Consider the following 16,883-nt stretch of genomic DNA (forward strand, 5'->3'; position numbering starts at 1 on the left):
GTGAAACCCCACAGCCCTGGCCCATGCCACTTGCCCAGGAGGTCACTGACACAGCCCAGGCATCTCCCACTCCTGTGCCCCCAGCCCCTCTGGAGATATGGGAAATGGGGAGGGCCTTTCCCCCTTATTTCAATCCCCCATTCCCTGGGGAGATGGGTTCCAGGGGGGATCCATCCTGCCACAGCAACAAGGAGGCCCCAGGCTGGCTCAGCTCGGTGAGAGCCAGCGTGGACTCCAAGAGCTTCCAGTGATGTGACTGAGAGACACAATTTGTCATTAAAATTAAACAGATCACAGCTTCAGCTCCTTGCCATCCCTCTCAGCACTGCATCTGTAGGCAAGCTATCAACAGCCTGATTTCCAGAGGTGCCCCCAACCTGCCACCCCCACTGTGTGAAAGGGGGACTCAAATATTGAGCATCCTTGAAGCTCAGGGCATTAATGGCTTTTCTCACTTGTTTACTCAAAGCACAGAGCAGGGCTAATAGCTTTCTTTTATCATGCAGAGGTGCTATTAATGTGAATTAATAAGAATTTGCAGAGTTCATTTAGATCTTGGGATTAAAAGGCTCATTTCAAGGGGCTGCTACTACATAAAAACAAACACACGCTCATGAGCAAGAGCATTAAGTGCAGGCAATCATTTGTAACTTTACATCACTGCTCTCTTCTCCTGAGAGCTACACAAATAATTAATCTAGCCAAACAACACTCTGTGAGGTAAGCAATAGATTATGGCTTTATTTTATGGAAGGAGGAACTCGCAGCGTGATGAATATCAAGTACATATCTGGTTCCTTCTTTGATCACTACTGAACTCCTTTACTCTTAAGCAATACTTTTATTGACACACGTCCTATGAAATCTGCTAGTCACCTTTCTTGGAGGGGAGACAGGAGGGCAATTGAAATACAGAGGTTTATTTCCCTAAAGGATTAACTAATAGATGAGGATATACAGAGTAGGTTAAAAATAGAGTCAAAACGGGACGTATTTGTGCTCTACATTGAATAAGAGCCTGAGAGAAGTAGCTTGTAGCTGCTCATCCCCTACACATCTCTGGAGGGTTGAATCTGTTTTACTGCTTTCTCAGCAGCAACCCTGGCTACTCAGTCTCCAAGTGGCCGAAGCACTCGGTTATCTCCCCTCTATCCAAAGACAAGAACTAACTCTAACTACAGTTTTAACATAAACTGGTTTAACATAAGCCTCAAAAGCTTCCTAACCTGTATTTATCCTTTAAATAGCAGCTCAAGAAAACATCTGACTTGATTGGCCGCTCTCAGTTGTTCTTATCCCATATTAATCCCTATTGCTCCCTCCCCAACACGGGGCTGTCCCCTTTGCTGTGATATCTCTGCTCTTCTTGTGACCACCAGCGCTGCAATGAGAGTCATTAAAAGGCTGTTAGAAAGGGGAGCAGCCGAGCTGTTCTAAACTTAGCGTAACCTGAAGCAAGCCATGAGGTATCCCCTGGTTCCTCTGGTCAATGAGCTGACCTTTCCTCTGCTCTTCTTCTGGTTCTGTTTGCCTTTTGTAATGCTGCTGATCGTCGTGATTATCTGGCTACAGCTGCTGCTAAATGAAGGTAAGTTTGGCAGTTGATCAGATAAAGTGCCGCTGCATAAAGTTAACTTCATCTTTAAAGCACTCTGCTGGCTATTTTTAGGGTAATGCCACTTGTCACAGGAGGAAACTAGAGGTTTGTTAGTGCTAGTGGTAGCATATAGAAAAACCAAGCAAATTGTTACGCGTTTCTGTTGAAAATGTTCACAAGACAACCAAGCTGCCACCTACCCTTCTTACACTCTCCCTTCATCTCAGAGGTAATTTGGTTTAAGAAAGGCAAAGACAAGTAATTTTTATAGGTTTCTGTTTTAAAAATCTCCCAGAAAGCAAGCCTAATCCTCTAATTTGGTACACTTTAAATTCTGTCCTCACAGATCTCTTGCACCTCTCCTTTTTGGGAGGGCATGGAGGGTTTTACTGGGGGAGCTGGTAAGAGATTCTTTCATGCTGAGGCTGATAGAAAGTTTTGAAGGGAGTAAGACGTGCATTTTCATTTATTTGTGTATTTTGCCAGTTTGTTTTTCCTATCCATCCCTGATTCTTTCCTCTAACATGTCAGCAACCAATAACAGGCTTTGGTTTAGTCTAATAATAAGCTCATTGTTGCACTCATGAGGATAAAGTCTTGCTACTGTGCTCTAATGCTGGAGAAAAAAATCTAATCCCAGATGAGGAAGTTCAAAATCAGTCACAAAATACCTATTTTACATAGCTGTGCCACATCCATATGCTGCAGTTGAGTGCTCAAGCTTTTGTATGGACAGAGTAATTCTCTTGATGCCTTGAATGAGATTTTCAGGTTATTCTTGCTACATTTACAGTCACAATTTCTGGCCCTGTAGTGACAGTTGTTAGTACCAGGCCTCCAACTGTTTCCACAAATGCTCTAAATTGCATTTTAACAAGTAAGACATTACTAAATTTTTACATACCAGCATATTTACAGAATTAGAACATTAAAGCTTTTCTCAGTTACTAAGAGATAAAAATAAAAGTGCTCTTTTTAATATTTTCCTAACTGCTGTCCACTTCTCAGTCATATCCACTTCTTTTATGCTAGTTTATAGCAGGCACAAGTGAAAAGTAGTTGCTGATTAATATAGTTGCTTCTTAAGAGCTAATTAGTTAAAATTAAACACTTGTAAAGGCCTTTTATTGTCTAGTTTGGTTTGAAAATCCTTTATTTCAGACGGAAAAAGTTCAGAGGAATCTTGTCCAGCTCCTAGATGGAATGTGCAAGGCTTGCAGCCAGGGAGAAAAAGTCCCATACAGGTGTTTTACATGTTCTTTTTAAACCTGCTTCTAGCGCAGATGCCCAGCACAGAAATGATTAAGAAAGAATCTCCTGATGAGCCTGATTCTGACTCTGAAGATGAACTAACAGAGGAAGAATACCAGAGTGATGCATCCAGTACAGAGATGCAAGAGGAGTCACAATCCAGTGGACCTCTGGGAAGACTGAGGCCCAAGCTTGCTTATCTGAGCTCAAATCCAAAAAGCCAAAAGCAAAGCCTTCTTGCTGTGGCCTCGAACAGCTGGTCCCAGAGGCAGAAGATAAGCTATTCCCATGCTGGAAAGAGCATTTTCTGTAACATCGTGATGGTGAGTAGGGGGAGCAGGCTGCCTCCTTGTATATCTGCTGCTTTTGTGCCTCAGCTCTGACTTTTTCCACCTCTGCCTGACTCACAGGCCTCTTGGGTAACACAAAGCTTCAAGATTGGTTTCTGCCTGGTTAATGACTAACGGGAGGTTTTATTTTCTGCCTTCTCTGTTTGTAATGACTCCTGTTGTAAACAAGGTAAAGGTAACATAGAATTGTGCAGAATGACTGTCATGAATATATGTGTGTATATATATTTAAAAGTATGTATGTGTATTTTAAAAGTCCTTGAGAGATGCATTTAAAATGGCAACATCTGCTACTTATTCCTCTAAGATAAGAAGTTAAACTCAACCATGTGTAGAAATTCTCCTGGTATTTATGGCTGATATTACATCCTTTTAAAAGTTGCTTCAGATTTCCTACAGCGGAGCATGTGACTGAAAATAAAATGTATTTCACTTGCTCAATAAGCACTGAGGCCAGAAGTCTCTTTGCAAACACAGCAACCCTAATCCTTTCAGGCTTTACATAAATCCCAAAAGATAAATTTCAAGCAGTGGAAGAGCTTCATGTCTTGCGTGTCTTCTCTTTCCCTGTTCCTTGACTGTTCCTTTGCAGAAGGGGCTCACAAGGGAAAGCTGCTCTGTGCCTCCACTGTCACTATTCCCAGTCCTGTCTGCTCAGTTACATTGCTGGGATTTTTGAATTGCAGCAACCGAGGTACTCACTCCTGTTTCCTTCCACCAGTTCTGGGGCAGTGCTAACCTTGGTTAGGCTGGACTAGCCAAGGACTGGAATAATCTTAAACTGCTGAAGTTATTTGACTAACACACCCTGAAGCTGAGCTTTCACATGAACAATACCTCAGGTGAAAGCATTTTTAAGACCATTAACACCACCAAGGCAGTACCAAGTCAGTGTAGTAACCATTTATTTAACATTAATGAATTTCATACTTTTTTCAAAGGCTAACAATGAGCTTGGTCTTGTCTAGGGCACCATTTGGTTCTCCTAGAGCTCTTTATATGTACAACTGTTGACTTGAACACAGCAGCTTGAGCTTGTCTCTTGTAGGACATCATATTTGTTGGTTGTGTTGGGTGGATGAGGGATGGGAACAAGCACTGGTGGTTTCAAAATCCTGTATATCCCACTGAAAATGGAACCTCTTCCAAAAGCATCACTGCAGTGACAATTCTGTTCTTCCTTTTCTTCCCCAGCTGTTGTGCACCTTGCTTTCTTCTCTCACCTGGAATTTTGTCTGCCTGTTGCTCCAGACCTTTAACATCCTGAGGACTCTACTGCTGCCATCCTATCTGGTTACCTACATGGCTCAGCTGTTGGTTTTGCTGGGTGAAAAAGCTGGGAAAATCCTGGGCTCCCTGAGGCTGGAGAGCAGAGGACTGTTGCTTTCAGTCCTGAGGGGGAAACTGGAGCTGAGTCAAGCTTGGAGATCCTGCCTCAGGGTGAAAATAAAGCAGTGAGTCCCATGGCAATCCAGGTCAGCATCGGTGACAGCTGCTGCAGAACAGCAGAGGGAGGGGAATTGTCTGAAAAAGAAACCACTCAAGACTAAGTCAGCACCTACTCAGATCACCACAGCTGCTTTCAGAGTGTCGACTGCCTAAATATGAAAAGGATGACAGCAGCCAGTTTCTTGTCCACTCTGCTCCTCTCCCACCTCAGAGGGATAAGCTCCTTTTTTATAAGGACCACACACTCCACCAGCACCAGTGATAGTTTCTGCTCACGTATACTAATCTTTGATTTCAAATAAATAAGATCAAGGCAATTTCTCTCTGTAGCAGTTCTTACTGGGTTTTAAAAGCAGTTCAGCCCAAGGATTATTATACTCATAGTCCAAATAGCACTTTTCTGATCTGCAACTTGGCAGTTCTCAAAGTAGGAAACTACTTTTCAACATTTGGGTCTAACAGATGAACCAAGCCTGCTCCAATTAACAATAAATAATTAAGCCCTCAGCAGATCCTGAGCATGCATGTCCCTGATTTCCGTTCAGGCTTTGCTTCTCAGCACAGCTGGCAGGCTGATGTAAGGCAGGTTACAGCCTAGAGAGGCGCTCACCAACAGCTTGATTTAAGCAGTTATTGTAACTACAAGGAGGGTGACGAGCCTGAGATGAGATTTTGTAGCCTAAGGGTTTATCCAGGTGCCAGGGCTGTGAACGGAACAGCTGTGTGCTCTTGTGTTGATGCACACGCTCAACACACTCCTTTGTTTTAAAGAGGACCTGAAATACGAAGTCCCGTCCCCATGAATGCGCTGGGGCTTGTGAAAACCATTGTTTCTGCCGCCCATGGGCGGTGCTCGCCTCTCCAGAGCCTTACACGGGCACACCGTGCAACACCAGCCCGCAGCAACGATGAACCCTGCCCTGCTTGTGCTCGCCTTTCCCTCCCCATCCCCTGAGCTCCGTGTGGCCAAATATTTATCCACGCTCTTAAACAAAACTTGTCTGTCCGCATCTTTATTTTCTCAGCTCCTTTCTTTAGAAAGGAAAACGAAAACAAAAACAAAAGCTGTTTGCCGATAACATCCCCCTCTCCCGGGAGGGAGCTTCGGGGCTCTTCTCCAGCGGGGTTCCCCCGTTTCTTCCCCCGCCTGCCAGCGGCGAGCAGGAAGGGTTGGATGCTCCCGGTAGGTGAGGAGGGAGCGGGGCGAGCTCCGGAGGGGCGGGACGGGGGCGGAGGGAAGCGGGGTCTCCTCTCCTGGCCTCGCCTCCGCCGAGCTCCGCGCCCGGTCCTGGGTGGCTCTGGCCAGAGGGTGCCGAGCCGCGGGGTCGGGAGAGCCCCCCGCTCTCTGCTCCTCCTCCTCTCCCTCCTCTCTCTCCTCTCCCTCCTCTCCCTCCTCTCTCTCCTCTCCCTCCTCTCCCTCCTCTCCCTCTCCTCCGGCCGTTGTCCGCAGCGCTGGCCGCTCCAGGTAGGCGCTGGCCGCTCCAGGTAGGCTGATGCTCGGCGCTGGTGGGGGGCTCCGGCCGTGCCCCGCGGGTCTGGATGCCATAACGTCGTGCAGTGCTGAATTGCCGCTTTTCTCCCAGAATTTGGCTTCTGCCCCGTTGGGGAAGGGGGTTATTGTCTTGGCTGTGCTGACGTCTCAAAGCTGTCTTCCCTGAGCCAGCGGGAAGGGCATTTGCTATATTCTCAAGGTTTATCTCTTTACCTTTTCTATCGTATGCACTTAAAACGTGTTGGCAAGAAAGGCTTAATCTTGTAGCGGCATCGTTGAGGCTGCCTCTAATACTGCAGCTGAACCCCTGGGGATGATACCTCCTGTCTCTATGGGATTTCACTTGTTTAGGCTACTTGGGTATTTTAGACTCCCTGTTAACCTCACTTCAAAAAGAAACCCTGCTATCTTGAGGCAGTTGCCAAAATGCCACAGCTTAGGTTAAAAATGTTATACTGGGATCATCACTGCAAAGAAGTAGATGAACTGAGGTGAGTAAATAAACAATCTAAAGGTCTAGGAGAATATTGCTTCTTGTACTGCATGGTGATGTTCTAAAGCCTGGGGCTACCAAAGTGTATGCTTTGTGTAGTTTTTAGTCTGTGTAAATACACTCGGAATAGCTTTAGCTTGGCTGGGCTGGCTGTCCCTGGCAGTGTCACTGTAATAGCAGGGAGCTTGGTGCCAGCTTGCAAAAACCTGCTTGAGAAAGCTACTTTGAGGACTCCTAGTTCCTGCAGAGTTCCCCAGTACCACAGCTATGCTGATGGCACTAGTGGTTTAAACCTGGTTTTCCTGTCTCTGAGCTATGAGAAATAATGCACAAATAACTATTTGGCTGTTGAGAATAGGACTTTTGTGTGTGAATTTAGCTAAAAGTAGTATGGAAAGGGCATTTTGGTTCTGCTGTGGGTCCGTGCCTCTTACAAGAGGTTGGTGCTGTAAGAACGTGGCCTGGAGAACTGACACAGACCTACAGATGAGGGGTCTCAGTTTGAACCCTGTAGACTTTGTATTGTGATCCACATTTGTTAGAATGTTTCCCTTCCCTGAATCTGGCTGTAGTGCCTGCCCCTGTGCCTGTCTTTGCTGAGCATTTGGAGTTCACAGCATGAATGTAGCATGACCTTGCAGCTGCCTCGTAGTCTCCAAGTGCTTGAACAGCATCCATGAGTTTGTACTTTAATTTCCTTTTGCTGTTGTGTGCAAAAGCTGTTTCCTGGGCATCAGCAAGAGAACTTGCAGCCTTGGATGCTGTAGTAGAGCTCCTGCCAGTGTGGTTGTTTACAGTGACTGCGAATAGTTTTGGATTTAATTCACCTGAGGGTCTCTTGTTCACCTGGTGCATCATTTCTCATGTGCATCCAGCAGCCTCCGTCCCATTCCATACTGCAGCAAGCAGCTATTTTTCTCAGCTGAAAAGATACCAAAACCTGGACTGAACCTTTTGGAGCACAGCATTAGTGAGAGTTGTAATTTGGTAGTTCCTTTTGGCTGAAGTTAAGCCTCCTGGGAGGTGGAGGATGCATTTCTGTGTGCCAAACTGTGCTGTACTGCTTTGTGACCTTTTGCACATCACTTAATCTCTCTCTTTTTTCCCCCCTTCTTATTTGTAAAGCCTTTCCTTTGCAAGCATGTTGCAGGGGTGGGTCTGTTAAACATTAAGACTCCGTTGGGAAGCATTGTATGTATAAAAACAGAGATAACAATTTCTTTCTCCTCTGAGCTCAAAACTCTAGAAGAAGTTGGTAAAAAGACCCGAACTCTAATATGGTGTAAACTGAAGTGACCTAACATGTTTTGGTGGATTTAAGTGATAAACGAATCTCAAGTCACTATGTCAGAGCATTTTGAAGGTCTTGCAGCATGTGGGCATCCCTAACTTGTCAGCAGGGCCTCTCTGAGTAACAGCTGGGTGAGCTGTGGCTGTTTACATCCTTCTCCTGCAGGAGTCATAGGATGATTTAACTTGGTTGACATCTGTTTCCAGTAAGGAGGAACTGGGGTTCTTGGGTCCAAGCTGCGTGAAGAAAAATAACACTGAAGGTTTGGCTCAAACTCCCAAGAGAGCACAGCAGCCGAGCTCTTGGGTTAATCAAGACGCATTTTTGAAGTCAGGTTTTTAATACTGAAAGGAAAAAACCATAACTGCTGTTTCCCACTTCCCAGCATCTTTGGTTGGTTGGATAGAGAGCCATGTTACTTGTCAAAGCTTTATAAACTGAAATGGGTGAGTGTCCAGCTTGCCTTAAGGGAAATGTCACTCACTGGAGTGCTGAAATGGGAGCCCACAGAGGTGCTGGCACCTCAGTTCTTTATAAGACCCAACTGGCCAAAACCTTCAGAATCCTGCTCTGGCTCGTGCTTGACCCTGCTTTAAGCAGGGGGCTGGCTGAGGTGGTGACCTGAGAGCCTCTCACATGTGCTTGTGATGGTGCAAACTGCTCCAGCAACAGTGCCCTTCCCTGTCTGCAGGGCAAAGGAGCCCCCACCCCTTCAGGGCCTCCTTAAAAATCACTGTGTGATTGCACTGGGATCTTCTCTTTTGGGTAAGGAGGCCACTAGCGTGTACGTGCAATACACTCTTAGCTTTTTATGTACTTTAAAAGTTAAACTACCATCCCTGACCAAGAATGTGGTCTATTTTAGCTTCATATAGCTTTTAGGCTCCTAGTTCAGCAAAGTATTTTCTTAATTGGGGATGTTATGGCCCATATGCTTCTATTCCAAGCAGTTTAAATGCTTTCAGTTGGAGACATAAAAATATCTTAGTTGTGACATGATGCTTGAGCCTTCCTGCTGCGGATGCAAAACCCATATGGCAATGAGGCTTAATTGAAACCTGCTGGAGTTACTTCTCTCCTGCAACATATTATATGAAATATTCTTTATGCAGCTGGCCTGAAAGGGCTACCCTTAATTAGATATCTCTAATCAATTAGTGCTTTTGGAAATTCTGCTCCTTTCCAAGACTCATGATTTTGTTTTATGCAAAGTCCTTCAATTTGATGAACTACCTATCAATTACAGCCTGTGTGATTTATTCATTATTTTATTCCACAGACTTTAGGTGTAAGTCATCCACCACAGCGTTGTCGATTGTGTGGGTAAGTCCTTCCAGGTGTGTTGTGTAGTGAAAACCTTGTCTGAAATCAGAACTTGTTGCTTGAAGAGTTGGGTCTCTAAATTGGTTTGAGATTCAGATGTTTATAATATTTCCTGGTATTTGTTGCTGTTTGGTCAGACCGTTGGGTCAGTTTGCAGGGGAATATGTTTTGTGATTGCAATTAAGATTGGAGAAAGAAATACAAAAGCTGATGTAGCTTAAAGCATACTCCCCGAAGTAGATTACTCCAAGAGTCTGGAATGTGTTGGTGGGAGGCTTCAGTTTGAGTGAGATGTTGCTCCATGCATGCAGGAGTCCTTCCCTTCCTAAATAATTGTTTTCATCTGCATGGCTTATTCCATCAGCCCCCAGGGCTGCCAGTGCCTGGACTGCTGAGCTATTAAAATCCATGTGTCTTGTAAAAATGAGGATCTTTCTCACTAAATCCTCTGTGCCAGCTGTGTGCAAAGGGAACTTTGCTCTGGTCATGCAGAAAAATAATAAGGCAACCCCCACTGGGGACCTTTTAAAATAAACAATGTTCTGGTATTTCTTAAAATTTTTAGCGGGAGAAGTTTCAGGACCCTCGAATCTTCCTGCTTGCAATCTTCTGGCAAGCCCATTATTAATTCACTAGTTCTCTGAGGGCTGTCTTGTTGTTCTATAATATGGAATTTTGGCCATCTGGATATCTTGCAGGGTCTCTGGCTACTTGAATTGAAGGTTGTGGCTTCTGGTCTGTGCAGTGTCCTCGTGAACATACACACTCCCATCATATGGTGGAGCCTGAGCACAGGAAGTGACACGAGCCTGCTTGGCCATTACGCACTGGTGGTTCAGCAGTAGCAGACTGGGCAGCCTGGGCATGGATGAAGCACTGAGAGGAGGCTGCTGGCCAAGAGTTATTTTATATTTCTCAGTTACCTGTGTCTGGGGCACCTAGGGAAGAGTGGAAGATGTACCATTGTAACTAAGAAACATTGGAAAGGCACAAATCTGGAGTACTCTTCACTCCCTTGCCTCTGCACTTTTCTCTCTGAAGGGTCTCATTTCTGAGTTAGATTTCAAGAGATGAACACTGGAAATAAAGGTGGAATTCCTTGTGTGTAAGCCCTTGAGCAAAGGGGAGCCTGGAACTCTTGTGAAGTCCATAGCAGGTGGCCAATATATAATGGAACTGGAAGGATATCCTCTTTAGGCAGCAAATAAATACAGCCTTGCTGATGAAAGTTGTTTTTCTCAGTCAAGGTAAAGCTGGGACAATGTTCCTGTTTGAAAACAGCGGGGCTGACACAGTGGAAGGAAATCCCTGCGTGTCTCCCAGCGGAAGCTGAGGCATGCAGGGCAGTATATACATCCCTGCAGCTGATCTCCCAGCCCCTCATTTGGGGCAAACATTCCACAATCCTGGCCTCCCTCCAGCTTGTGCACAAGCAGGGTAAAACTAGATAAAGGTAACAGCTGTATTTAGCTGCAGTGTTTCCTTTGCCTAAGGGGAGAGGAAGGATCCCTCCTGGGAGCAGCCCTGCGGACGATATCCCTCATCCAAGAGTTTCAGAGTTCATTCACTCCGCGCTTCCTCCGCTGCCTTGGCCAGCGCAGAGCAGGCGCGAGGCTGCCGGATGTTTGCAGGCCAGGAAGGGTTTGGAGCAAGCTCAGAGCTGCCAGGTCCCTTAGGAGAATCCAAGGCTTGATGAAATACCAGCACTCACTGAGGAACAAGCTTTTTTGGAGAATGGCTTTTTGCAAGGCTTATTCTAGCTGCAACAACGTCTTAGATGGAAGGAAACGTAACTGGGGGGTGCAGCTGATAAAAAAGATCAAGGAATTGCTGCTTGAAGGCATTCCTGTCAGTTCTGCTCGCGTGGTCTGTGCAGTTTTGTAAAGGATTAGCATCACCTCATTGCTCACTAAGCAGATGGCAAAGGAAAAACAGTCTCTGTAAAGGTAATGAAGCTGCTAGCTGGGGGTCAATGAATATCATTTAACCCCATAAAAGTTCTTTTTCTGACACTGGTACTGAGTCAGACATCACAGTTCATTTGGAGCTCTTAGAGTTCCAGAAGGATGTGCACTGTGAAACCAACTTCATTATGTGAGCTCATCAGAAAAAATTCCAACAAAGGCTCTGTCCCCTCTCAGTGGGATAGTGTAGCTTGCTAATTCTCTAATTAATTGGTTAATTGACAAATTCCCTAATTCCCATGCTTGTGAGGAAGCCAGATTCCCAGCTGATGGTGAGAATGCTCATCCCTCCCCCTCTAGCATGGTGCAAGTATCACAGTGGGCAGCCTGGGAGCCTCAGCACTGCAGATAGTGTTGGGTCAGCTTGAAAGCTTTTTGGGAAAGGTGATGTATTTACAACTTCCATCATGGAAGCTTGATTTCTTCCACTCCTGTGGGTTGTTCCAGTTATTTCTGAAGAGTTTTTCTTATCAGAAGCTGCCCAAGAGTTGCTTTTGCAGAGCGGCAAGACCAGCAGCTCTCATCTCCTCCTCTGCTTTGTCTCTGCCATATGTGTAGCTCTTGCTTCAGCCCAGTGGCTGCTCCCAGCATAGATCAGGCTGAGCTGTATCACCACTTTTTGGGCCAAAACCTGAGTAGGAGTTAGGTCAGCAACCACAGCCAGGTGATGCCTGTGTCAGAAAATGGCCACTGTACAGAAGTTTGGTTGCTTACAGCAGGGTTAAAATGTGTTTCTGAAGTTGGTTGGGTTAAAGAGTTTTATTCATCCAACTTATTAGCACTGTGAGGTAAAACAGAGTTGCTTTAGTTCTCCTGCTTGTGTGTTTTTAGGTTTATTTTCTGAAGTCTTTGTACTTTTCAACTCACCTGTGAGTCCAAGTTGAATTTCTGCTTCTTTCACTTGTTTGTTTTGACTGTGGTTTTTCAGTGGCTGGTCTATTTGATGTCTGCTTTGGCCTTGGCACCCAGCACTGCATCACTCTGACCTTGCACAGCAGGTGCAAACTGAACAATAAAAATCAGTCTTGCACCACTTGACACTGATACCCGAGACTTTGTGTCCCATCTCCTCTCTGGCCCTCCAGTTAGAGCAGTGGATTTTAACCAGTAAACAGCACGTGGGGATTTATAGACACTGCTCTAATCCCTGACTGACCTTTGAGATGATCTTACACCACCAACCTCCCCTTCCCTGAGTTCTTCCTGTAAATTCTGCACTACAAAGCTGTTTGGGAATGTCTGTAGCAAGCTCCTCCATCCCCTCTTTGGCCCCCAAGCTAGATCATGTCTGACATCTTCCAGTCCTGGTTTTCATGAAGACTCCTGTAATTTGTCATTAAAATTTTGGAAAAACAAGCCCTCTTCTAATGAGTTAACAGGCTCTTGACTACTAATGGCTCTGTAAGAGCTGTGAGCTGTATTGTGCAATCAGGTTCAGCATCTCAACCAGTTTTGTTCCAGCTGTTGCATTGTTTATAGATGAAACCAGTACAGACAAGCTCTGTGTGGTGACTTCAGAGCCAGGCACCAGCAGAGCAAAAATAGTGGATGCTGACTTTTTTTTTTTTTTTTTTTTTCACTTCTGAGCCTTTAAACAGCTCTCTTCTCAAGGACAAATGAGGAGAATGCCCATAAATATAAATTACAGGCCACTTGTGATCTCTCCCCACACAGAGAAGTTTGGATTCTTCCTGATGGACTTGTTACAGCTGGAGAGATGACAAAGTGGAACAGAAGCCTGTTAGGATAAGTGATGGTGCTTTGGAGTACAACAGAACTGTTGCTTATGAGTGGGATAATTGTCACTTACAACTGCCTGGCTGCTAAATAAGAGCTTCTGCTGCCTGACTGTATTAAATCTTCTTTTTATTTTGGAAATAACTGATTGGGCAATTGGGATCTGTGAAAATGCAACTCCTTTGGAGACGGGAGTGTCTTTCTGTTCCCCTGCTCGGAGTCTGGTGGATCTCCTACCCACAGATGGGCACGGTGGCATTTCATTCCCAAGTAAACTCCCCATTCCCATGTGTGTAGAGACAGTGTGTGGGGACCTGCCTGGTAATTATTTTTCTCTGAATCTTGGAGTATTTAGGTGAGTGGATTTAGGTTTTAATGGAATCATTCAACATGACAAACTTCAATAAGGGGGGGGTGGATCCAGCCTAATTTCTGAAGTAGTTTCAGCTAGTCTGACCCAATATAAAAACTTAGGAGGAGATTTTAAAAACCATAATATACTAAAATCTGTTAAACCAACAAACCCTCCTAAATGAGACATTGCTTTGAAAACTCTATTTGTGCTTAGTCCATGCTCTGGTCTTCAGGTGTTACACTTTTAATCTTAACAAATAGCTTAGCTGTGTAGCTATGAGCAGGTCACTCCTACTTTTCTCCTCCCCTTGTCTTACCATCCTTGCTAAAACTCCAACTTATCAGCAGCTATCAGTAGATGTTGTTGAGCTGTCTCATAACCTTGGTAGCTGCACTGATTGTGGGGCCGTGCCATGGGCATGACTTCTCCCAGGAGTGGATGTTTGGCATTCTTTGGGCAGCAGCTCTTGTGGGATGCCCGAAAACAGACTGACTCATGGTGAGTTCAGCCCAGCGAGCCCATCCCGCTGCTGTGATTATGCTGCAGGAAATAAACAAGATGACAACCTAATCTATCACATCTTTGGGCTGAGAACTGGGGCACCAGAGTAAGAAAGTCCATTTCTGGCACTCTCTATCTCTTTGTAGCTCTGTTGCCCCATCCCTTTCCCAGAAGGGAACAGAAACGTGCAAAACTCAAAATGAGGTTTGTGAAATCTGCTGGGGTGTGAGTTTGGGAACTGCAGCTTTTGCATATTCTTCTTCTGTGAAAATTAAGGAGGTGCAAAGTGCTCCGTGGAGGTGGTGCTGGGGATGAGCTGTGCAGTGTGGAGTCTGGAGAATTCCTGTGTGTGCTCAGCTGGCACAGCTGGGCTGGCACAAAGTGCTGGTCACTCAGTGCAGCTGGAGAGGGGACTGACCACTGGTCCCTGGTCCCACTGGCCTCTCCTCCAGAGTGATGTGTGGCTCTCTGTCACCTGGCTGCAGGGATGATAGGTCCCTGTGCTTGGAGGAAGTGAGCAAGCAGCTTGCTGGTCATTACTCTGGTGCCTGTCACTTCTTTCTGCCTTCAGTGTCCAGAAGGAGAGTGATTTTTTGCAAGGCACAGCCCCCTGTAGATGCCAGGCATGTGTTTGAGCGGGAAGGTAAACGAGGTCATCCTTTGAAACCCACTAAGACTTCTAATTTTACAGTCTTAAATGCCCAGGAGGCAGAGGCATATTCAATTTACATTAATAAGTAAGTCTTGGTTATTCATCAGAATAAGTGGTTTTGAGTGTTAAGAATAGCTACTATCTTAGTGCTTCCTCCTATTGTTACAGCTCTTCCTTGAGCAGTGGAAATGTTTTGGGTGATTTAAATTACATTTACAGTAGTAATTAGGTTTAAGCAACTTTGCAGTTGACTTATCTGAACACACATCTGTGTCTAAAGAGAGTAGGACTTTTTTTCCCCCTCCCCTTTCTTCTTCATTCTCCCAAGCCGTGACATTATCAAACAGGGTGGGCAACTGGAGATACTGATATTTATTGATATTGATACATTGATACTCTGACTCTCGTGGGCATGCCTGTATCTCTCCCAGTAGAGTGACAAGTTAGCTCTTGTCTCATTCAGTAAAGTTATGAGTGGAAGCCCTTGGTAGGGTCTGAGTGTTGCTGGGGCTGTTTCTTGGCAGCTCTTTTCCTGAGAGCTGCTGGTTTTCTCTCCCAGCTCAGGGCAGAGCAGAACCAGACGTGTTGCAGGCCCAGCTGCTGGGAGCTGCTGCTTTACCTAGACCTAGACTAGATTGCAGCTCATGCTGTGCCCCAGGCCACAGCCTGGCTGCTGCTCCCTGCCAGACTGGGAACAAGCTGGGGCTTGGATAATCTCACCAGTTTAGTGACTTCAGAAACTGTATTAATCTCTTAATCTCAATGGGTCAGTGTGATGGGTAGGTAAGACCACTTGAGGATTTTCTTGTGTGGTGGGATTGAGGGGGGATAAATGATTTTCAGGCTTCCCTAATGCTATGTACCCTAAAAATGAACCTGCTGGAGAAAAAGAATCTCATGTCACGGGTTTGGGTTACATCCAGGTTTTTCCACCCCACATTGCAGTGTATCACTTGCATTCATTTTTCAGGGTAACAAATTAATTTGCAGGTGCTTGAAAAATGTGATGCTGTCATAAGATCTCACAATGCAGCCTGTGGATGTTCTATTCCAGCTGATCTGAAGGCTCTGATGCCCAGCTCTGTTGGGCACCATGCAGAGTCAGCTCTCCCAGGCTACAGAGAGTTCCTGCAGTCTTTAGGTCTAGCCTGCTGAAATTCCTGACTATACAAAAGCACTTTGGATGTTTTTCCACCTCCTTTTGATCCTGAAAAAGTCAGGCCAAGTCATGTCAGTTTGGCAGGATGTGTGGATACCTTCAGAAATAACTTGTGCACTAAAGTGGTGACGGTAACAGCGCTGGGTCTGTTCCCATGATTCATTTGAACTAATTGGCTGCTGAGAGCATCATACGGCTCTTTGTCTCCGTATTTGAGTAAGATTCAGCTCCTGTGATCCGGATAATCTCATCCTAGTGAGCTTATCTCATCTCTAATGATGCCAGGAAGACTGTCCTGGAGTGTGAAACATGCTGGAGAGCTCAAAACCAGAGTTGGAATATTTACCCTGATTCACTCTGTCTCAAAAAGCAGACTCAGCTGGCCTTTATTCCTCCACCTTTTTTTCCTCACAAGCACAATCGAGGAGATAAACTTACTGATTACTCCTCTCAAATACCATGAATAACTGAAGGGCAGACAGGAGTGAAGACGTGAAAGGCTGTAATGCAGCTGTTATTATCCACAGAGATCAGAAACTTTCAGCAGTGCTTGTGTACTCTTTGTGTGAGTAATCAAAGCTGAATGTTCTCTTAAAGAATTCTGTCTTCATCTGGATGTTTTAAATTTGCCTCAGTTGTGCAACAAGCCTGGATGAGTTATTACCACTGCATGAGAAACCTGTGAGGATGAAACTGCCTGGTACGAGTGTCTGGGAGCCTCTGTCTCTAAATTGACCCATTAAAAAGGATGATCAGCTAGCTGCTGAAGTTATTAAAAGAAACTTAATGACAAGGAACACCACTGAGGGACAAAAGAAATATAGTTATGGGCTGTGGGGCCCATCTGCTTCCAGTGCTGGCAGGTTAGAGGTGATTTTATGTCCAGGAGAAGGAATGGCCTAAAACCTAACCCCTTGTTTCGGGTCGAGGTGTACTCAGTGGGAAGTGGTTTGGAAAGGCTGGGTGCTCCCTGGGGAGAAAAAAATGCTTTCCAAAGTTTGTAAAAACAGCAAGTGAAGAGCAGCCACCTCTTCTCTCACAGAGGTTTGTGTTGTCACCTCTCCTTGCTCTCCCCTCCCATGTCTCACATCCTGAGCAGTGTGTGTGGTCACACATGATGGTGACGCTTCTGCAGCAGCTGTTGTCTGCGTGTCTGCATAAAAGCATGAGAAATCTTTAATTTGCTTTCTGTGTGCTCCTACAGTCTTCATTAGTGGATGAATTTTATGATTGGCTGCTACAAAGAAATTGGTCCCTGTGAGGGTGGGG

At 45.4% G+C, this 16,883-nt stretch overlaps 1 protein-coding gene and 1 long non-coding RNA gene across 2 annotated transcripts; both read left to right on the plus strand.

The window, feature by feature from the left end:
* Positions 1 to 1,323: 1,323 nt before the first annotated feature.
* Positions 1,324 to 4,964, plus strand: ADIG (adipogenin). Its single transcript, XM_042050344.1, has 3 exons — positions 1,324 to 1,588; positions 2,876 to 3,171; positions 4,393 to 4,964. The coding sequence occupies exons 1-3, from the start codon at positions 1,462 to 1,464 to the stop codon at positions 4,654 to 4,656; spliced, it is 687 nt and encodes a 228-aa protein (XP_041906278.1). The 5' UTR covers positions 1,324 to 1,461; the 3' UTR covers positions 4,657 to 4,964.
* Positions 4,965 to 6,028: 1,064 nt separating this feature from the next.
* Positions 6,029 to 10,474, plus strand: LOC121675189. The gene is made up of 2 exons (XR_006019986.1): positions 6,029 to 6,112; positions 9,203 to 10,474. It is a non-coding gene; the product is annotated as an uncharacterized LOC121675189 (long non-coding RNA).
* Positions 10,475 to 16,883: the final 6,409 nt, after the last annotated feature.

The sequence above is a fragment of the Corvus kubaryi genome, unplaced genomic scaffold (assembly GCF_017639235.1).
Source record: "Corvus kubaryi isolate FWS band 111438036 unplaced genomic scaffold, C.kubaryi_AGA036_p1.0 134, whole genome shotgun sequence".
Lineage (NCBI taxonomy): Eukaryota > Metazoa > Chordata > Aves > Passeriformes > Corvidae > Corvus > Corvus kubaryi.

Coding starts and splice junctions, on each gene's coding strand:
- ADIG (XM_042050344.1), top strand. CDS start 1,462: ATGAGGTATCCCCTGGTTCCTCTGGTCAATGAGCTGACCTTTCCTCTG. Junction 1,589..2,875: donor ACAGCTGCTGCTAAATGAAG/GTAAGTTTGGCA, acceptor ACCTGCTTCTAG/CGCAGATGCCCAGCACAGAA. Junction 3,172..4,392: donor TTTTCTGTAACATCGTGATG/GTGAGTAGGGGG, acceptor TTTCTTCCCCAG/CTGTTGTGCACCTTGCTTTC.